The 23470-nt window shown below is 46.8% G+C and overlaps 1 protein-coding gene across 1 annotated transcript in view; it reads left to right on the top strand.

The window, feature by feature from the left end:
- Positions 1-23470, top strand: part of SLC17A7 (solute carrier family 17 member 7) — a 422432-nt gene that overhangs the window by 199520 nt on the left and 199442 nt on the right. The window contains exon 2 of the mRNA XM_069606405.1: positions 14901-15153. Within this exon, the coding sequence (XP_069462506.1) occupies positions 14901-15153 (253 nt within the window). The remainder of the gene's footprint in view (positions 1-14900; positions 15154-23470) is intronic.

A 23470-nucleotide genomic window follows, 5' to 3' on the forward strand; every position in this document is an offset into this window, starting at 1 on the left:
TATGATAAAGGAAAGTGTTCTTGTATAGCACAACATCTACAATATTGGCAGCCTCTTGGCAGCTACCTATCAGGACCCTGGTGCTGTTCCTTTGCAATGCCTTTACAGCCCAAAGGATTTGATCCTAGTGGCAGTAAGTCAACAGAAGTAGGCACGAGCAGAACTCTGTTCTTTTGGAAGGCCCCCCCCTCTTGCCTAAAAGGGGCTGTACGCCCCAAAACTTGGACGGTCTGAAGCCAACGCATGAGATAGCTCAGATATTCCCTCAGGGCAATAACAGAGGGTGTATGCTCAGTCATGGTAGTTGGGCATGTTGGCTGTAGGCCCCAAGCCATAGATGGTGTGAAGCCAGCGCATGCGATCGCTGGGACATTCCCTCAGTGCAATTACAGAGGGTGTGTGCAGAGTCTAGGTAGTTGGCTAAGTTGGCTGCGCGGCTGTTTAGAGACATCACCGATCACATTGCCCAATTTCATTTCTACAGAACTGGCAACAAGACCATCTTTTGTATAACACACCAGGCCAGGTTAGAAGTGATCTGTGTCTTTTGCTTTAGTCCAGCCCACCACCTCAGAGGAGACGGGAACCATCTTGCCGACTGGAGTACTGTGTCTGGGGAGAGGGATCATTGGGAAAGTGCTCCCTGGGGCTGTGCTGGTTGTCATAGGAGTAACTGCCGTAGCGTAATGTTTGCGATGCAAGTGAAAGCTAGGAGCCACCAAGGGCAAGCATGGAGAATATTAGAAGCCCTGGTAAAGGAGCAGCTGCAGCAGAGATAGTGCAACCCTTCCCGGTGCTTCCGTGACACCCATTCACCAGCGCATTACAATGCACCCTGTAACTTCTGACCGCCAGCAGGGAGAGAGCCACCACCACCCTCTACATCTACATCGGTAGGACCGCAAGTGGTCACAAAGGAAGAAAGTGAGGTTTCTGCAACCCCCACGTTTGCTGATAGTAACCCCCAAATCTGGAAAATAGTTTTCTTTGTCGATGCTTGCATGTGATGGAGGTAGCACCTACAAAGACTTGCCCTGTTTGCTGCAGGTGTTGTTTCTGCCTCTAGAGGTGCCCTGCTCTCAGTACCAGTGCTCTTCCCCTTGTTGTCTCCATTACCTAGACCCCATGTAGTCCTGTTAGATGCCATATGAATCACCTCTGCCATCCCCCGGTGTCTGAAACCTGGCCTACTGCCCCACTCCCTCACGCTAGGGATCTACCAATGCCGCGTCTGGGCCCAACTTCTTCTGAAGCTCTGTTCCAGTCCCCCTTTGTGAGGGACGACTATTAAAAGACCTGCACCGACCCTGTAGACAGGATTGCACTGTAGAGTGGCAAACACTGGAAACACTTTCGAACACTCATTCCTTGTCCTTTCCTTTTTATAAGAATGTGTAGGGGTTTAGTCACTATATTCCTTGTATAAGCATCAATATTCATGCTTAGCTCTTTCAATATTTACCGATATAGCAAATGTGCCTGTTATTAACCACACCCTGGAGCACCAGTGGAGTAGTTGAGCTTTTTTGCGCGTGCTACATATACAGTGAGTCAAAGGATACTTAAGGTGCTATTTACTTTGTTCGACACTTTCCCAATCCTTCCTTCCTGGATCAGGTCATCATGTTCATCATTTTCAGATGGATTCCTTCTTCCGAAATATTCCTGGTGGAAGTGAGTGGGAACTGTCAGGAACAGTGTTACATTACTTTTATTTTCCACTGTTAACAGTTCCACTACTTTCTTCAACCATTTTCACCATTCTGGAACTGTTCTTTGTGAAGTTAAAGAACACTTCCCTACGTCACCGCCCAATAGCAGTTACAGCTAAACTGAAATCTGTTTCAACTCAATTGGCTGTCAAATAGCATGGATGCAACCCCTGAAAAATGGCTGGCATGTTGCCCCCTTCCTGCCTACTCTGTCCACCGCCGGGGCCACAGTTCCACTACATTTTTTGCTCCACTTCTAGCCATAATCCATGAATGATGTTCACGTTATTATCCCTTAACTTTCCGTGATCTTCCTTTGCGCAGTAAATATTCCCCAGGTCTTCAGGTGTCCCTTCATGAAAGGAGTTACCCTTTCATGTTCAGAGGTATTTGGAAAGTTGCCCATTCCAGCTTCTAGGAGCTATTTCTTTCTGCTTTGAGTTACTGTTTCATGCTTGGAAGCGCCTGGGAGTTTCAGGGCCATTTCCTCTACACCTGGCGGGCCTTATGTCTTCACCTGAAGCCATCTCGCGGTTCTGCAGAACTGACAGCACAGAGGCCCTTCCAGCGTGGGCTAGTAGAAATAAATTGAAAGCAACACAATGGGGAGGGACAATTCGGAAATCCGCCTTCAGCACACGAGTCTTTCACTGGTGACATTCTTCCGAAATACTCATCACTATACATACTTGAGAGCAACATTTGTAGATATCGCCCCTGTGATTCCCATCAAAAAGAGCGATATCTATACATTTTGCTCTCAAGTATCTATATCGATGAGCTTGTCTTTGTAGCTGATGAATAGTGGATGCGGTTTTCTGAGACACTTTACGATTTTACCAATGGGAGACTCATTGTCATTCTGCCGGGGTCAAAGCACCTGCACATGCATGTGCTGGCCTTGGTCATAAAAGCACTGTGAAGTGTATTAGAGTGTGACATGGACGTCCTCTCGAGCACACATGCGTGTATGTGCTGCAGTACTCTGCAACATGACTAGAGGCTGCGTGCCTGCCTTACCTACCAGTAAGACACCAGGGGCCAAGCTTCCAGCTGGGTGACCTCCTCATCCATTGGGTGAACCCCGCAATGAACACCAGGTTTCCATCCACTCCGGCAATGCAAATGTCATTTATTTATTATTTGTTGTTTTAATTTATTCCCAGCTTTGTTTTTAGCTCATGGTAATTCCTTTTTACACTCAGACAGATATATTGAATGCAGATCCCTGTAGCACCGGTTATAAGGACTATGGGCCTGATTCACAGAAGCATTTTATAAGGGTGCAATCCCCAAGGAAAACACGCTGTTAATCAGGCCCTATGTTGCAGGATACAGTGTAAAGTTGTGATCTCTGTTCGCCGAGTCGCTACAACGCACTGAATCTTCAGCACAAATCCCGAAAGAAAGGGATGAAATTCGCCCCTCGCCCCCTCATCCTTCCCCAGAGGCTGCTGCTCTTGATGAACCCACCACAGCTGGGAACACACCTGAGCCCCGGCCGCCAGCCCCTCCTGCACTCCTTCACATCAGGCTGCTGACAGCAATATAGTAGTATTCAGGCCATTTATTAAGGGTGCTTTGCCCTGCACTCCAAGCTCCAGGAGAGTGTCGAAGGGCCAGCAACAATGTGCTCTTTTAACTGAGACTGCCTCTCTGCGTACATGCTTCTGCACAGACTCATTTGCAAAGCAGAACCTTTATTCTACCGCAGCTGCAGGTATTATTTTGTATTTTTTGTTTTTGATTGAGTCTTATATAGCGCTTTTGTCCAAAGCGCTGCACAAAGTTAAAACCAACTGTATAAAAATAATGAACTGTAAAGTAAATCAAATATCAATTCTGAAAGCGAACAATCATATGTATTGAAATATATAGCTCTGGCTTCCCAAATATTAACAGCCCGTCTGCCCAATACTTCATTAGATAAACTGATATCTCGCGCATATTTCTCGCAAATTGGTTAATGCAGCCCTGTGGTCATTTCTCACAATCTCAGAACTAATTCCACCCAAATTATTATCTTAGAGTCTTTCAAATGCCCATATTGCTGATCCAAAGATCACATTAATTCCTTTTATGGGCTTGGATCAGAGAACAATGAACCCACCGGGCCACATATTGACTGTAGAATTTCTTGAAAGCTGACATTAATTTGTGAGACTTCCCATGATGTCCCATTTGTGAGGGTCCATGACAAAACGATGCAGTATCTTTGTTTATAGCACCATGACTTAGCCGTAAAACCTTACCCGTTCCTGCCAGAAGAGCAAGCCAACTGAAGGCAGACCCAACCCACAATGCACCGCGACATCTATAGGTGGACTGCGAAGCCCAAAGCATTGTCTAACCCTCCCTGCAGTTTGGGCTGGGCTGCCCCTTTTGGCTTGGCATGCAAAGAACAATGGTCTGGAGGGATGCCCAGAGCAATGGCAGAGGTTAGGATTAATTCCAAACCTTCCAGCCATCAACTCCTTTGTTTTGCGTAAATCACCCAGAGTGGGATGGGTATGCCCAGACGTGGGTCCCTTGTCTGCTGGGTCTAGAGACCCAAGCTACTCCTCACTGATGAGGCCCAACAAGGCTGATACACGTCTAAGGTTGCTTGTGGTCTCGTGCAGAAGGGATGTTACCTAGCAGTTCAGGCTGGACTACCCCTTTGGGGGTGGGACCAAGCCTGATTTGCATATGGTCTTTCCCCTTCTGTAATGGCTTGGCAGGCAAAGAACGATGGTCTGGAGGGTTGCCCAGAGCATTGCCAGAGGTTAAGATTCATTCGAAACCTTCCAGCCATCACCTCTTTGTTTTTAGCTTTAGACAAGGTCCACCAGCACCCAGAAATCTAGAAAAAGCTCTGGAGCCTATTTGCAAGCTTCAATCCATTTGAGAGCTGGCTCCACCACCTAGAAATGCTTTTCTCAAGCTGCTGCAAGCATCTGGAGCTGTCTTAGACACTTGCTTCTTTTCATCTGTTGTTCAGCCGCCAAGCCGCTGACTTGGACCATTGTCTGCCTCTGCTCCAGCATTTTTGTATGTTTCCAAAAGCAAACCTACATAGGTTCCTCAAGCAATGGATAATGGATGGTTCATGTGAATCCTGCAACCAACAAACCACTGCCTAACAGCACTGGCTGCAAATGTTCATAGAGTGGTACGGATGAGCCCCATGAATAGACACCCCTCACAAAGGCATGGTCCTAGAGAAAGTAGGGCACCTCTCTCCTGTGTGTGGCTCGCCCAGCTGTAGGTCCGCACTCCTTTCCTCACTTCTCGTATCCCTTCACGTGCATTGGAAGCAGGGGTAGATGTAGAATTTACCCTCACAGGGATTGATACACTACTAAGTGATCCCCCCAATTGCCATCACCCATCTGCACCCTTACTCTCTGTGTATGCTTAGAGACTCAAAAAGGAGTTTTGGCTTCCACGTCCTCTCCACTGCGCCCTTCCACAGCAGATCTCTGCCGCCCCAAGTGGCATGTGCGTTTCTCAGCGTTAATGCTTCCCTGCAGAGACTGGAACGCCTAGCAAAAGGCTGCCTACTCGCCGCCATGCTGTCACAAAATGTCCTCTCTGTTTCGAGGTGTCATGGCGCTATCCACAGAGCATCTGGGATTGGCGTGCTATTGCGTGCCTCGTCCCGAAACCTTATCTTGTCCCTGCTTGTTTTTTCAACTTTCCTGGGAAGATGGAAATATCGATGCTTGTCTCCAAGGACGTTCATTCCCAGAATTAATTGGCAAGGGTTTCTAGGCAGCTGGCAAATTCTATGTTTGGCTGGCAAACCCTAACTCTCAGAATGACGAATACCCACCTCCTCTCTACAAAGATCTGTGAGGTACATGCTTGCACCTGTGACTGGCCTTGGGAAGCCGTGCTTTGCTTCCCAAACTGCTACTAAGCAGTTAGAGGGGCGATCAGGTAATAATATGCTTACATGTATATGGTCGCAGCATATAATGTCGCCGGGAAAAGGTCATGGTGACATATAGGTGATCATATATATAGGGACAGGGGCAGTGGGGGTTGCTGGGGTGTTCCCCGCTACCCATGTAAAAATAAAAAGGGTTTGGGTGTTGCGGGGGTGTCCCCCGCATGTTCCATGCAATGATGTCCCCACAAAAAACAGCACATTTTTAGAATTTTTTTTGCATGGCGATATTTTTGAGGGGACATTATTACATGGAACCGCTAGAGGCTGATGCTCTGGTTTAGGTTTTTATCGCTATGTTTTTCTCTCCAAAGTCATACTTACTTGATTTCCCCTTGCCTTTTTCAAAGAAACCTGCATGTCCCACTACACCACCCTGAAAGGGAAACATCACCAATTACATTGTCAAATACACATTTCAAGCTATGAATATAAGTGCAAATTCATGTAATTATTTAATATCTGTCATATCTTCTCTATCTTTATCGGATTAATCTGATTCCATACTCAGGAAACCACCCCATATTTTATCAAACCGCCTCTCCTTTTTCATCAAGGACATTCTTGTCCAAACTGTGTTTTCTTGTTTCAGTCTTGCTTTTACCATTTCCAGTAAGAGCCTATTGTCACTCTCTGGCCTCCATTGTTTTTCTCCTCCATTTCTCCTGGCACTAGCCCTGCCTTGGTGGGACGTTGCTCAATTTCGAGCAGAAGGCTCTCTTAGAGGGGTCGTCAGCACTTTGAGGTCCATGCAGATGATGTTTCCAAGCAGAGGGGTCACAGCACATGTCCACGGGGGACCCCATAATGAGATGGGCGAGCACACAGGTGAAGTATGGGAAAACATGGCTGCCTGGTGAGTCCTGTTTTGCAGGAATTAGTCAATCCATGGCAAGATATTACCCCGAAACCTACTAAGTTCGTTCTTCGCCTGCCTAGTCATTACAGAAGGGGAATGGCCAGATGCGTGTGACAGCCCCACGTCATCAATAGCATTGGAGGCCAATAGCATGTCTAACAAGAGAAGAGCTGAGAAACAACTACGTCCGGCAGCCATTAGCAAACAGATGGCTATCTGGACAAGGGAGGACTTTTTTTGGTCTGGAAACCTCTGAAACCAGGATGAATGATACCGAAGTATCCAGATCCCACCATCCTGCTTTTCAGACAGGCTCAGACCACATTCTTCCGAATTTTGCCCAGATATGAGAAATTGTAAACCTGAGGGTAGTATGCAAAGGCATTCACATCTGAAACCACTTTTCTAGGAGTTGACCAATCAGGAACCCACCCTGAAAGGGCTCTGTGGATGACTTACATCACCACCTTTTCCTCGATGAGTCATCAGGGTGGACCGCTCGAGTCCCGGGACCAATTTATCCCAGTGGCTCTCATCCGGGCGATTCAGGGAGCGATGAAGGGGAGGTCTCCCATTCAGCACAAGACTGTCCTCTAGCTTGAGATGGACCTTGAGATGGCTGACGGGCAAGGAAAGCACTGATGCATTCCATCTTTTTCATGCATGAAGAATCGATGCAGCTCGCTGCAGCGCTCTCCAGCAGGACGTACTGTGAAGGTCAAGCAGCCAGGAAGCGCCAGGTGATTGCTGCACTGAAGAGTACCGCAGGGCGGTTTAAATGGGTCTCTGCTGAGAGAGGGATCTTGTGAGTGGCTGCGCAGTGTGCAGAAAACACTGCAAAGTCAAGGGCTTTGCGGTCCGCGGCATAAGGCGATATGAAGGCCAGAAGATAGCGTGCAACCTCAGGGGTTCCACTAGGTCTCAGAGGCTGGACCCAGGTGGCCTTGTTAACTCCACTCGATTTTGGAAGGTCGCGGGGTGCCTCTGATATTCACCTGCATTACCCGATATTGCGTCCATTGAGTGGATAACAATGGAACAGCTCCATCTTGTCGCAATAACCCTTTAGCTGCTGGCCACCTCCTGACTTTGCCCGGTGATGGTGACCAGCACTGAAGCCAGAGGGCAACTCACTGTGTAAGGCGCACACCTAGGAACTGTGTGATGGGCGGGCCTTCTAAGCTGAGTGAATCAATACCACGTTGACTAAACCCTTTGTCTACCCTTAGGACGTGTATATACGCCCTAATTTCCATCGGGAAAGGATTGAAGGCCCGGCAGTAAACCTGCTTTTAAATACAACAATTCAAAACGGGGAACAGAGTTTAAACTCCCTGCGTGTTATCAAATGTCCTTTTCAAATAGCCCTGCTAGAGCAGCTGAACCCTCAGATTGCGCGCCAATCATTGCGGCACAGAGGCATGCAGACCCGGTCGGTCCCACCTCAGTTCCGGAACTCAGCAATGACCCTATTCTGAGGTCAAGGAAGGATTCCGTGAGGTATTCTGCAACTGGCTATAATGTGAGGGAAAGAATTGCCCAGATTGACTGACTGTGCCAAGTGCCGAAGGGCCGCTGCCTCTGTGTATTTCCTTCCACAGGTCAAAATATCCCTTTACATTACTATCAAATTTTAGCACAATATTTTTGTAAACACGCATTATTAAAGCATTGGATCTTTTTTTAGGACACAACTTTAAAATCCAGTAGTGCGAGAGATGAACGGAGACGGTGAATCTCGCAGACTCCCGGGGCAGTCAGGATTCTGCGGCTACAGCGTGTGGTGAACTGATCTCTTGTGAGCTGGCGCCAAAATGCTTCTGAAAGGCCATCGGACCTAGGACAGAGTCAGGTGGGCCCGTTCTCCCTGTCCTTGCTGGCCCATACCCCACTGCCCCTGTGTGCATTCTGAAATTCAATCTCTTAACTCTTCAGGCAGCGCACTGTCTGCCAGCCTGGTTCACCTACACCAGGGATGCCCAACTGGTTTAGCCCATCCTATCTTTCCCCGGGGTGGACATATATATATATATATATATTTAAGCCAAGTTATGTATGCAAATTAGCACAAATACAAACCTTTTGACTTGGCTCAAATTAATTTGTCTACTTTCACATTTGAGGTGAACGTTTTTTTCCAAACCTTTTTAAACCCACCATACCTTTGTAGGTGTTTTATAAACATGCCCAATGCTCCAATTGCAAGGCTGTCAAGGCCATACTGCACTGATGATGCCCAATAAAAGTGACACCAGGTATGTAGTTCTTTGGCAGCCTTGTGAAATGTCTGTCTTGGGTTGATAAAACTATGCATAAAGTAGCACTGCCCTATAAAACAAGGTTAATTGCCATATAGCAAAGGCTTTAATTTGAGCTCATTTGCTTACCCACAATGATTTGCTGATCGGGCTCTGAACGGAGATGAACTTCCATTGCTGGCTACTAGGTGGGGTGGGGTCATGCGTGATTTCACTCAAATTGATTTTTCTACTTTCAGGTGTACGTTTTTCCCCCAAGCCTGTTTAAACCAAGTTGGTGATATATAACAATGTAGAACTGCACATAAACACAGATGGAAATTACCGGCTCCGGCCCTCCAGGAGCCATCCAGAGAAGAAGAACTATAATTGTAATAATAATTTTGCATTAATATATCGCAAAGAACCCTCAGGTATCTGAGCGCTGCTTATTATTACCCACGGTGTGTGATGCTCATTTATCGACCTCGGGAGGATGAAAGGCTGAGTTTGGCCCTGCCGGGATTCAAACCTGTGTCAGCAGGCTCTGCACAGATGTCAAAGCAAGCGCTTTACTCACTGTGCTATCTGACCATACAGATATTATGTTCAGATATGTATAGCTGCTGCTGTCAGAAACACGGCACCCCAATGTAGGCCCCACAGGCCTCCTTCTTCAGGACTGTTGTCCTGCACACTACCTCTGCACAGTACCTTTGTCTCCTTTTGGCCTCTCTAGCCCCAGAGTGCCGGCACATGCATGCTCCATGCTCTGTTGTAATTGTCATCGGTGCCACTATCCAGAATAATGTTTTTACCGTGGTTACCCATGTGTAGTATTCCACGTCCCGAGGCGTCTTGTCTCGAGGCCTCTAGCCCGTGGTATGAGTGAATGTGGAATGCAATGACGTGAGAGAGGATTGACGGTTGGGGATGTGAGAATGAAGGTGGAGGCTGCGGTACGGGGCGCCGGTTATTTGTAAAGGACAATCTTTGTATGCAAACAATAAAGACAGTTTTTACCTCTTCGGCTCGTGTCGCGTACTTCACCGTGTCCTTTGGGGGCACCGCCCCAGAGGAGCAGTTCTTACTTGCAGTGCCCCGTGCCCGAGGAAGGGGCGCTTCGGGCGCCTTTGATGCTTCTTCATGGGTGGGCCCACTTCTGGCTCAGCCTCACGCTTCTGCTTTACTGCCCTGCTCCCTGTTGCTAACAGAAGGGGGGAGTCTTCATCAGGGACATGGCGTCTGATACGCTTTTCACTGGGCCGCCTTGCCGACGCTGCCTGGGTCTTTAATCATCACAGCCCATCCTATCTTTCCCCGTGGTCGACTGTCTAATTTCAGGCTCCTCTGCGCTTTGCCGGGTTGCACTGTTGATGCAGCCCAGGGCTAGGACCTTCACTGGCCCACCCCTGTCTGGCTCTGCAGGCCGTTTGTGGGGGTGTTTGCCAGGGACCAGCCCTAGCATTTATTTCGGAGCCCCGGCACTTATTGTGTCAGACTCAGTTTGATTATGAAGTGGTGTTTTGGCAACTTTATTATTGTAACTGCCAGTCACATAATGAACACCTAAATCAGAGCAAAATGTAAACAGTGATTATGTTTAAAGACACACTGAAACATGTGTCTCATGCCAAGATACAACGAGTATGTTATTTTATGTATATGTTGATTGATATTTGCAAATCACACATCTGCCGTAGTGACCGAGTACATCCGTTAACCACAATAAGCCGGTGGGAGTTGCAGCTTTAACCCCATATATGTTGCCAGCCTGGGGAGCAGCCAAGGGTGGTGGCAACAGAGGACGCAAAGCTACCCATCCTGACGTGTCATAGGCGTGTTCGAAATTATTTGAGCCCCCCGCAAACATTTATTTTTAAATTAAGCACTGGCGGGCCAGGTCTGTGATCTTCACCTGAACTGCACTGCACGTGCAGCTCGGGACTTCTGAGTCTTCTGGGATGGCCTCAAATGTTTGTTTGTTTGTTTTGTTTATTTATTGTGCGTACCAGACCCAGGGTTTATCAGGGCGCAGGGAATGGGAAAGGTTACAAGAATGCTTTCAACTTAGCGGTAAGTAGTATACAGGGTTACTGTCATACAAGGCATACAGGCAGTTACATTAATTATAGAGGACAATACATATAGAGACATGAACTATCATTAATATACATATTTACACAAGATAGACGTAGATAACAGTAATGGGAAGACATCAGGACAATGGACGATGCTATAAGTAGATAGGTCCAAGATAAACGCTGATGCAGTCAGTAGTCATTTTCCCTGAGCCACTTAATGATGTTGTATCTGAGTTTGAGAAATGTTTGGTCTACCCTCAGGGCAGGGGGGAGTGAGTTCCATAGCTGCGCTGCTTTGACAGGAAGCTACCTCTGCCTGCTTTAGTTGATTTGAATCTAGGTATGATTAGGCAATTGGCGTTGGCAGATCTGGTGGGACGGAGAGATGTTTTTTTGGTAATTTTCTGCATGAGGTAGCGAGGGGCTGCATTGTTGAGGCATTTGTGGATAAGCGACACCGTTTTTAGCTGGATTTTATCATTGATGGTTAACCATTTGGTATGACGTCTTGCTGCTGAGATGTGTTCTCTCTTGGCAATGCCCAAGGCCATCCTCAGGGCATTCTTTTTATGATGTGTTTGATGGCACCCATGTATAAAGCATTACAATAATACATCTTTGATAAGACTGTCACTGGGGCAGACTGTTATGCCTCTCAGGCCACTCCACTCTTTTGCCCGGGCTGCCCCGCACATGTGACCTGGTCCAGAATTGTCTCTCCACGCCCTAAGGGGCTGCTCAAGGTCACGGCCACCAGGGAAAGCCAGTAGTGTCCTGCTGCTTCTTCTCTGCTTTCCCTCAATGTTTTTCTTCCCTCAGCCTCATACTCTTCAGCCCAGCAGTGCTAGTGCATAGTACTCAGGGTTGACCAGTCCATTGTTAGCTGAGTGGTAGCATTACAAAGGTCTTCTATTTGTACAGGCCACTTCGCTCTTTTGCCCGGGCTGCACCGCAGACGTGGCCTGGTGCAGAATTGTCTCTCCACGCCCTAAGGGGCTGAACGAGGCCACACCCACCAGGGAATACTAGTGCAGAGTACTTAGTCAGGGTTTACCAGTCCATTGTTAGCTGAGTGGTAGCATTCCAATGGTCCTCGGTGCAGTGTACAGTGTAGTCTATTACTAGGCAAAAGTAGGATACTACATATACATCAAATAAACTGCTATCAACATGATAGCTGGTTTGTGTGCCTTTTTTATCTCCATTTATCTTGTTGCCAATAAGGTAAGTTACCAAGCCCATAGTAACCAGGCCGCAATTTGGCCAGGGGTCCAAGAGCAAAACATACGAGACCCTAGCATTGCCTAGCACAGTACAGTATCTCACGCCCCAGCACAGGAATTGTCCACTTGCCAAATGTGAAACCTCACTATAGCAACAAAGGTGCCTCATTCCCCCTCACACCTCACGGCAAGGCGAGAGTGAGGGTGTGGAGTGACAGCATAGCTGGAAATGTGCCCCTGCGACAGTCCCCTGACATATGATGTGAAACTTTAGATGACCTATCAGTCACGCTCTTAGGGAGCTGGCTGCAGCATCTGAATCGTGACCAGTCCCTCCCGGCTCATTCTACCTGCATAGGTTTTGGCTTGGACCAACTAGGACCCTTGCAAACTGCTGATCCCCGCCAGGGGAAGTTACAGGGCATCCTCAGCAAGAGGACTCACCAAAGGTCATTGCACTCAGTAGCCCAGTAAAGACACGAGGACTCTAGCACACCTCTGTTGAGCATCATTCATTCCATGCGATAGAATGCATTCCATTGCATGTCTTTATTTATTTATTTTTTATTTATTGTGCCTTTAGTTTATATTCCGTTAAAAACACACTTTTGCACATTTAATAAACAAAATTAAAAAATCACATTTATCAGTCTAATTAATTAATTAATTGGTTAATTAATTAATTAAATAAAACAAAAAACAAATGTCATAATTGAGGACATAGAAAAATAAAAATATTCCCATATTCAAAACATACAAATCATACAATATGATAAATACACAGTCTGTAATTGTCTACTGAGTTACCAATTTCCAAATATTAAAAGCTGCTGGGTTAATAACTATAGCATGTCTTTATTGCTCACCAGCCTGGGCTCCCAGCTCCCCTCACACTCCCCTGGTTACTTGTAGTGCCATTGCTGGCTATTGCCCTCCCTCCCATGTTGTTACATCCCCAATCCCTTGTTTCTCTGCTCCCTAACCTTGTTCTTCCCCCCATGATTGTAAAGCACTCTGTTGCTTCCCTAAGCTAGACCCACACTCAATAAATACCCTGATAATAATAAGAATAATTCTAGTAACACTCAGAAAGGCCACATTGCTCTTTCCTGCTTTGCCTCTTGCCCTATCCAGCAGACATTCGATACCATGCCAACAGACAGGGCCCGATTCACGCAAAGGTTTTCCCGCACATTGTTGCGAGCAGGCAGTTTCACTGTTTAAAGTACTCTTCACTTGCAGAAGACGTTTGTGTCTTGGGCCCCCTGTTCCCAAGAGGGCAGGGAAAGTTTGATGTGGCCAGGTGACTCTTCAAAGCCCTGGCAGAATCTCCCTGCCTGAATTAGCTCATGCTTGGTATGACTGGTTCAGTTTTCCATTTTAAATGTCAGCCACCCATGCAAAAGTGGAAATGAAAAACCGGCCTTTGACGTGTAGAGCGCCAAAAGTCACATCGCAGCACAGCCACTCACTCCACGGTGGCTGGGCACTGTCTACAGTGTCACATCCACGTGGGGTTAGTCAGCCAATGAATACCTCAATACATGGAAGGGCTGACTGCGAGTCTCTTGTCCCCACAATTATCCCCTCTGATAGTGCACATGTGTCTGTGAGAATCAGCATTTGCGAGGTTAGAACTAACGACCCCGATTCGAGAGAGGAAAAGCAACCATCATGACCTTACCTCCAGGCCCGGCAGAGGGCACGGTCATCATTATTACTCTTACTACTCCATCTATTCCCTCCCCCTAGCACCATCCCTCACTTCCTTATTAAATCTCACTCACCAGCTGGACTCTCTTGCCCACTTTGCTTTCCTTATTAAATCTCACTCACCAGCTGGACACTCCTGCCCCCTTTGCTTTCCCTGCCCAGGGTTGTAAAACCCCAGTCCTTCAGGGACGGAAAACGGCCATGTTTTTAGGGGTACGTTCATTAATGACCCAGTTTTTTTCGTGGCACTTTTTGCAGACAATGTTTTGCAGAAAAAAAAGCATCGAAAATTATGGTGGGGGGAATATAAGGGGTAGGGTGGGCTGGTGTATAGGGAATAAATAATAGGGCAAGGGGGAATGGTGGGGGGGAAAGAAGCGGAAAAAAACTGGGGATAAATGAACATAGAACCATTTTCAGGATATCCAACATAACCAGTGATAAATCTGCATCCAATTGATCCACATGGGAACTCATTTACATACTCAGTGGTTACCCTGAAAATCTCTTAGGATCATGGGCCAGAGTGTTGCCCCACTGAGCCCTTCTGGCCAATGGCACCCTACACTTGGCTCATCTGTCCCAAGCCCCATTTCTCCCTTTGAGTCACAGTGAACATTTCAGCCATATTTAATGCAATTGAAATTGCAATTACTGCACTGGCATCGCTGATTTAATTGCACGCACGGCAACTTGACTGATTTGCGTCGCTGCTAAGTGTGCACCGTGTGGTGTAGGCAAGGGTGGATATTTATATATTTATTTATGTATTGGTCTCTTCCATGACAGCGGCCTGCACTTTGCAAGCTCGAATCCTGTGCCTGGACAGACTTGGTATTTCATCCTTTCCAGGGCGATAAATGCAATGGGGTATTAATAACACCTGTTAATACGATGCTTAGAAGATGGAGGAGTCTGGCATGAAGTGCAATACAAGAAGACACTATTATTACTCCACAGAATATTGTCTCCCACTTCAGAGCAATGTTTGAGTATTGATTGGAGCCGCAAGCATCATGTACCCAGTATTAGAGGACTTGTAATAGAAATGGTCTGCTTTGAACACAAGCTGCTCCGGATCTATGTCAATTTTCGTGTCCACTTAAGAGTTAATGAGCTCTGTCTTTCTGCTTTCCTCTAGGGTTCTCGAGAAAAGGCAAAAGCATGGGGAAACCATTGAACTCACGGAGGAGGGGCGCCCCGTGGTTGCCGAGGAGAAGCACGAGCCCCTGGTGGACTGCACCTGCTTCGGGCTCCCGCGCCGGTACATCATCGCCATCATGAGCGGCCTCGGCTTCTGCATTTCCTTCGGCATCCGCTGCAATCTGGGCGTCGCCATCGTCAGCATGGTGAACAACAACACCGTCTACGAGAAGGACATTGCTCACATAGAGGTAAGCACCTAACGTCACGTGGCGCAGTGCCACAAAGGCAGTCTATGAGGAAGACATGGCCTACATAGAGCTAAGCACCCACAGTCACGTGATGAAGGGCCGAGAAGGCAGTCTATGAGGAAGACATGGCCCACATAGAGCTAAGCATTCACAGTCACGTGATGAAGGGCCAAGAAGGCAGAGAAGGCAGTCTATGAGGAAGGCATGGCCCACATGGAGGCGTATGCCAAGCTTTCTATGCTCTAGGGCCCAACAGACCTCAAACCACTTAACTACTAAAATCAGCAGTCTTTATTCCTTCATTCTTTGCTCCTCTTCTATGTGCTAATGCTTATAAACCTTCTCCCTCTAATTTCTTATCCGTTATTAGCACCTGGGGTGGGGGGGGCCCAACAATCAGATTGCTCGGATAGCGGTCTGAATTCCACTACCTCAGTCCATGGTCTGAGCAGCCTGATGGCTGATTCCCCACCCCACCAGCTTCCTCCCACACTCCCTTCCCATCATCGTTTCCTCGTCTCCCCTCCCCATGCCTCTGCCCCACTCACCCTATTCTTTTGGCGGTTGCAATCGCTGCTGCTGCTCCAGCCTCCGTCCAGGCCCGTCATCTGCCATAGAAATGGAAGATGGGCTCTGCATGGAACCCCCTATTCCAGCTCCACCGTGGCCATCTTAAGTAAGTATTTTCTTTAAATTAATGGGACGCTGCGATTCGTCCCGTTCATCGAAAAAAAAAATACATTGCTGCTAGCACCCCGGGTTTCTAGATGTAAAACCCAGGATGCTAATAGCAATAACACCCGATCCTTGCTGCGCTCGGGCCTATAACTTGGGCCCAGGGCCGTTATGACCCGATCTGGCCTGCCGGATCGGATTTATGTATTTATTTATTTATTTTAGCAATTTATCTAGCGCACCAAACCCTAAGGCATCTGGGCGCGGATGTTATTGCTATTGTATAGATCCCCCCCTTTCCATCATGCTAGACCTCTATTACTGCTCACTATGACGCTCTAGTATTAGGTTTTTAGGACACTGATGGATTAAAAAAGTACCTTTATGACGATTTTTTAAGATTGACAAAGTACACATTCCTGTAAAAATGAACAGGATGAAGAAAAAAGGAAAAGGAGAAAGGCAATGTCATTATAAGAGAAGGAGTGGGTGGGATGGTTAGGATTAGGGTTACGGTTATAAAGACCTGGGAAATAAAAATTAAATCTCATTTAAATATAGGAAAAGGTCAAGAGGGATCAATGTAGGGTAAGGCTAAAGGAGAAGGCAAGATACAAGGGTGCAGTTGAAGTTAATTGGGGAGTGCCATCAGCAAAAAAGGTAAAGAGAAAAAGCGTGTAAAGAAATTAAGCAAGAAAGGTTGAACGGAATTTGCTATTGTCATATACCAAAAAGGGTTGTAATACAATTGTCGTCATTGTAGAATACAAATAATTTGTCAATCAATGGCCAAACTTTAATGCAAATACCCAGCTTCCAGCTCTCTAAGTTTCCTGTCGATTCAGAACTTCTAGAGTGCTTTACTCTCCGGCATTTGGCTTTTTTATTCTCAGTCCATCCTCTTCTCCTCTGTAAACTGAGCATGCAGGTCTCCTTTGAAAGTGCATTACTTTCCATTGCTAACCATCTTACATCCTTTCCACTCTCCAAGCACTCCTCAATAGCCATCTTTCAATATGTGTTTATGCCCTCGTCTGTCGAGATTAGCAAGGGATGACAATATGGCCGACATGGTTATCATACTAGCCTCTTGCGTGTTTTGGGCTTGTAATGAAAGTAGAAAAGGGCTGGATGAGAACATGGTAACCATAGAGCTTATGTCCTGTTATAAAGAGTGGCCTTTACAGTGTAATGTTGTATGTGATCAAGTGGCCGGAGGGCTGTGAAACAGGTTGCTGTATTTTGCTTTACTTGAGTAACCAGCTGGTAACGTTTTGTACTTTCCATGACCAGCTTAACTCGACACGTTCCTATTGCAAAGCCCATTAGCACATACATATTATAAGAGATATTATAAGAGAAGGGAGTCACACGGACATACCAAATGGCATTACGGGGGACATAGCATTATGGGGGACATCAATGGGAAGGCACCCGGTCGTGACTTCCCACATCCACTGAATTTCAAGGGTTTTATTGTGTTAAATCTGATCAACTTAACTATACTTTAACTAAAGTTGTTTCAGTGCATTTCAAGGGTTTTGTTATACCATAGTTTTTTCACAGGCCACTAGCCATGCTTCATCTGTCTCCACTGTACATATTCCCCCAATATCTTTCTTTTGGGCCCACTAAGTGGCCAGGGGATTTGGCTGTGACCACTATACATGCCTTTTGGGACCACTGGCCAGTGCCTTTGACCCTGGCTAGTGTGCACAGCCTTTGGCCATGCCCGCTCTATCTTTTAAAACACTACCTTTCTTTCCCTCTCACTAGCCATGGCCTTCACCCATGACCATTGGACCCTGCCTTCGGCCTTGGCCCCTTTACATATTGCCCCAATAGGTTTCCTAAATGGGCCCAATAGCCATGGCCTTTGGCCGTGGCTACACCATTAGGTTTCTTTTGGGCACACCAGCCATGGCCTTTTGCCATGGTCCCTTGACTTGTAGCCCACTAGGTGCTATGTCCTCTGTACACATTCCCCAATATCTTTCTTTCGGACCCACTAGGTGGCCACGGCCAACAATACATGGCTTTCAGGCCGACTAGCCAGGGCCTAGCCTTTAAAACAGTATCATTGGCACGGGCATTCAGCCGTAGCCTCTTTATTTGTTTCCTTAATAGCTTTCATCTGGTCCAACAAGCCATGGCCTTTGGCCATGGCCACTCTACCTATTGTTCCAATAGGTTTCCTAAACGAGCCCACTAAATAAGCCTTTAACCATGACTAGTGGCCCTGGCCTTCGGCCGTGGACACACCACTAGGTTTCTTTTGGGTACTCTAGCCACGGCCATTCTGCGTGGCCCCTTGACATGTTGGCCACTAGGTTTTGTTGTGGCCCACTAGCCTTGGCCTTTGGCCTTGGCCACTTTCCATATTGCACCATTCGGTTCCTTAAAGTAACCCAGTAGTCATAGCCTTCGGCCACATCCATTACCACCCATCTTTTTTGTCTTAGTCTTATTTTTGTACATTTCTCTTTTAAAAAAAAAGATAATTTCCCCATAACTGCAGTTATTCCACCAGATAACCCCGGTTATGCAAAAATTTTAGAGTCCTGAACTTGGTCTCCAGTCACCTCCCACCCTAACTCCCCAATTTCACATAGTGTGCTCTTTCCCCCTTCCCACCTCTAGCCCCATGCCATTTCATCCTTTTCCCCCTCCAAAGGGCATTTTTTCCACTTTTCATTTCTGGCTAATTCCGGTTATACCCATTATAACCGCTGTTCTCTCTTGTATCGAGCAAGATAATTGTGGCTTTTTTGTTTCTGAAAAGCCTTGCTGATGCATTGTGGGCCAAATATGTTGCTATAATTTTCTGTCCCCCTTCTCTGTCAAATATTTTAACAAGTGCTGGACAGAATAACCCCAGACACCTCGCAGACATTTTGTTAGCCTCTCTCAGCCTCTTTGCTGCAAAGCACCAAGACGGATTTAAAGGTTTTAAGGCACCGGGGGCACCCTGTTCTCTGTCAAATATTTTGAGAACTATTGTACATGTTTACCCCAGACCAGTCAAGGAAATTAAGTCAATGCTTTGTGCCCAAATTGTTGCTTATTTGTTCCAAATCTGCCAAGCAGTTTTGACGCTGCGGCTGTTCAAAAATTGCACTTTTTCATCTATGGGACAATAAATCCAATAGGCTGAAAACAGCTTTTTCTGTTTCGTAATAACTTTTTTATTTTCTAACAAATTGCTTCCAACATGTCCAGTTTAGTGGGGCTCTTGACAAATGGCTTGTTTGGAAAATGTCATCCAAATCCATCCTGCAAGTCAAAAGTCATTAGCTTCGCTCTGACTCTCTGCTGTAAAAGGCACCAAGGTCGATATACAGATTTTAAGGAGCAGGGGAAACCCACTTCTATGTCAAATATTTAAAAAAATACTAGATGAATTGACCCCAAACCAGCCAAGAAATGTAAGTCAGCTCTTTGTGCCCAAGTTGTTTCTTATTTGGTCAAAATGTTCACACTACAGCTATTCAAAAACTGTACTTTTTCTCTAGAGAAAAGGAACGGGCTGAAAACTGAAACTGTGGTGTTTTGTTTTCTTAATAACATTTTCAGTTTACAAGATTTTGTTACCAATATTTGCAGTATCGGTGGGGGGAGGGGTGGAGGGATTCACCAACTCTTTTTTTTAAAAATGTAATCCAAATCCATTCAGCAAATTAAAAGTTATTATCAATACTTGAAAAACTGAACTGGCTGTTTTTTCATTTCTGAAAAGCCTGCCGGCCTCTCTGCTGCAAAGCATCATGGGTGATATAGCTATAATTTTGGGAGAAGGGGGCACCTTCTCCAGACACAATAACTCTAGACCTTTTATGGAAATCGAATCAACGCTTTGTGCGCAAGTTGTTTCGTACCAGGTCCAATTCCGTCCAGCTGCTTTGGCTGTGATCTTGAGCAAAAATAGTCTTTTTATACTTTCTAAATAACTTTTCTCTTTTTTAATAGATTTTTCCCAAGCCTGGGGAGGCCCATGAGTACAATTGTGTTTACAAGATTACTGCCAAATCCGTCATACGAGTCTAAGGTTATTAGCTATTAATGTTTCGGGTTTCCTGTGGAACTCAATACTATACTGTGTGACCGGTGCACTATAATATATATATATATATTTTACAGGGCCTGCGGTAGCGACCCTCTGTTAAGGTGTGCGTCCCTTGAATGCTGCGTACCTGAGTTTTCAGTTGCTGGTCGTACCGGAGAAGCCAGAATGACAGGTCCAGGAGCAGGGTGAAGAGAAAATGGCGCAAGGAGGCAACACCGATCCAACCCTAATGATACAGGGATGGATGGGGATCAACTCCAGACACCACGGATACACTTCCCTGCGGATTAACGTGACATCGGGACAGTGCAAGCACGGACAGGGAAGGTGGTGAGTTCTTCAAACTGTTGATAAATCCAAGGTGTGTGTCAGTCTCTGTACTCTGGGACGGCAGGAGATTTTCTTCAGAAGGACTCCACAGCTGTGCAGAATAGATTGGAGGAAGTCTGTGGAACTGGTACTCCGGCCAGGCAGGCAAGGGCTGGCACCCAACTGAGCACAAGAAGAGAGAGTGTCCTGACGGTGGAACAGTCAACAGACAAATGGGATGCTGGGCAGAACCAAAAACACTCAAGCAGGCAAGAGAATAGGGAAGAGAACCCTAAGGACCCCAGGGCAGGCAGCCAAGGAACCTAGGGGGCAAGAACCTTAGAAAGGCAAGGAAACTGACTAAACAAGGTGGGAAGCAAGGGAAGAGCCAGGAGACTTCGGGGAACAACCAGGAAATACAAAGGCACCCAGTACAGATCAGTAAACCCAGATCCAAGGATGAAACCCAGGAGCCCAGGCAAGGGGAAGCACAAGGCCAGGAAACAGGCCAAAGGTTCAGGATGGAACAAGGAGCAAAGCAGGTAAAGCACCAAGCGCTGCAGTTAATCAGGAACAAACCACGTTAAGACGCGACTTGTTCCTGAAGTCGGACGCTATTTACAGCATTCGGCATGGGAACGAGGCTTGGAGCCGGGGCTGGATAATGCAAGTGCTGTGGCCGAGCGGGAACCAGAACGAGGCTTGGAATACTAGCTTGTCCCATAGTTCATGGTTACCCGCTAGGCCCGCGCATGTGAACGGTTATGCCGGCAGGCGACTCGCCATGAAATACTGTCCCTCCAGAGTCAGAACTGTGGATATAACCGCCATATCCGAGGATGTGCACTGGGCGAAGAGCAGGTAGGTGCCCTAACACCATAACCCTCCCTCAGAGAGACCAGGAGCACCCGGTTTCCAGGGGTGGCAAGAATAAAACTCCTTCACCAAGCGAGGGGCGTGAACATTTTCCATTGGTTCCCAAGTATGATCACAGGCAGGATAACCCTTCAATCAACCAGGTATTGCAATTTCCCCTGAAAATAATGGGAATCACATATTTCTTGAACTTCGAATTCAGGTGAGCCTTCGATATCAATGGCAGCAGGTCGGGGACAGGACCGCCCGTAAGGGTCCAGGAGGTAAGCCTTTAACAAGGAAACATGGAAAACGGGATGAACTCTCCAAGAGTCAGGTAACGCAAGCTTAAAGGCTACCGGAGACACCTTCTTGGTAATTCGGAAAGGACCCAAGTACTTGGGAGCCAATTTCAAAGGCAAATTTCGAGCAGGCAGATATTTAGAAGATAACCATGCTAAATCCCCCACCCGAAATGAAGGCTCAAGGTTCCGATGCTTATTGGCCTGCACCTTCATGTTCTCACGTGCCTATACCAGGGTACCAGCCGCTCGATGTTGCAGATCTCGAATCTCGGCGATCAGTCGATCAGCTGAAGGAACCACAATGGGTTGGATCGGTGACAGAGGCAGCAACCTGGGGTGAAGACCAAAGGAACAGAAATGAACAGAATTGTTGTACGCAACTTCGGCCAAATGAAGATGCAACATCCAATTAGATTGAGAATCATTGGCAAAACAGCGAAGATACTGCTCCAAAGTCTGATTAGTCCATTCGGTCTGTCCGTTGGTCTGTGGATGATGACTAGAATTGAGTGCCCGGTGGATACCTAAATGTTGGCACAGTTGACTCCAAAAGGATGAAACAAATTGAGAGCCTCGATCAGATATGATCTTGGCAGGTAATCCATGCAAGCGGAAGATGTTATGCAGAAAGGCCTGGGCTAACTGAGCGGCCGTAGGAATCCTTGTAAAGGGAATGAAGTGTGCCAACTTGGTAAAACAGTCGACAACAACCATGATGCATGTATGATCTTCAGAAGGCGGAAGGTTGACAATGAAATCAGTAGCAATCGTGTGCCAAGGATAAGGCAGAGTTTCTGTGGGATGTAACAGGCCTACAGGTTTCTTGCGCAGGATCTTGACCTGAACATAGATGGGGAAGCATTCAACATAACGCTTGACTTGAATAGCCTGTCCAGGCCACCAAAATTGTCAAGCAATGAGTTCTTGTGTAGACCAGATGCCACGGTGGCCCCCTATCTTGGAATCGTGAAAGCCCTGTAATATCGTCTTGCGAAGCTCCTCCATTGGTAAGTACAATCTGTTCCGAAAAAGGCGCAATCCATCCTTCTCTCTCATCTGAGAGCGTCTTACCAAAGTGACTCGTGTGGGATCCGCCAGGGTTGCCTGAGCTACTCTCTGTAGAAATGATGGAAGAGCCAGGAGAAAATGTTTTGGGGCAATCACAGACTGGTTCCGGCCCTTGTGTTCGATGTCATCAGCCATGGAGCGGGATAGAGCATCTGCTTTCACGTTCTTGCTATTTGGTACATAGGTGATGTGGAAATCATAGTGTGAGAAGAAGAAGGCCCATCGAGCCTGATGGGAGCTCCTACACTGAAGAGAATGCAAGAATTGTAAGTTACGGTTGTAAGTTACGGAAATCGGCCCCCCAGAAGATGATGACGCCATTCTTCAAAAGCGGTCTTGATGGCCAGGAGTTCTTTTTCAATAATGGGATAATTCCGTTCACTAGCTGTAAGCTTTCTGGAATAGTACGCCACAGGGAATTCCATCCCATATCTTGGGTCATTCTGGAGTAGTACCGCTCCCACTGCAGAATCTGAGGCAACGGCCTCCACGATGAATGGCTGCTGTCCTGAGGATGGTGCAATATTGGAGACGTGCTGAAGGTCTTCTTTAGTTGTCCAAATGAAGCAGCAGCTTCATGCCCCCAGTCAAAGGGTTTCTTGGTACTGGCCAGACTGGATAGAGAGGCGGATAACTGAGAGAAGGACAGAATGAATCGTCGATAGAAATTGATGAATCCAAGAAAACGCTGAAGAGAACGCCTATCACTTGGAGGTTTCCATTCCAGAATAGCACGAACCTTAGCAGGGTCCATATGTGTGCCTGAAGCACTGACTACATAACCAAGGAATTCAATGTGATCCTGGTGAAAAAGACACTTCTCAACCTTGGCATAAAGATTGTTCTTGTGTAGCCGTCTGAGGACCTCCTTCACGTGAAGTATATGTTCCCTTAGATCCTTGGAAAACACCAGAATGTCATCCAAATATACCCAGATCGATATTCCAATCAAATCAGACAATATATGGTCCATGAGTCGCTGAAAGACAACAGGAGCATTGCACAATCCGAAGGGCATGACTCGGTATTTGTAGTGCCCAGA

This window comes from Ambystoma mexicanum, chromosome 1p (assembly GCF_040938575.1).
Source record: "Ambystoma mexicanum isolate Mex_15411 chromosome 1p, UKY_AmexF1_1, whole genome shotgun sequence".
NCBI lineage: Eukaryota > Metazoa > Chordata > Amphibia > Caudata > Ambystomatidae > Ambystoma > Ambystoma mexicanum.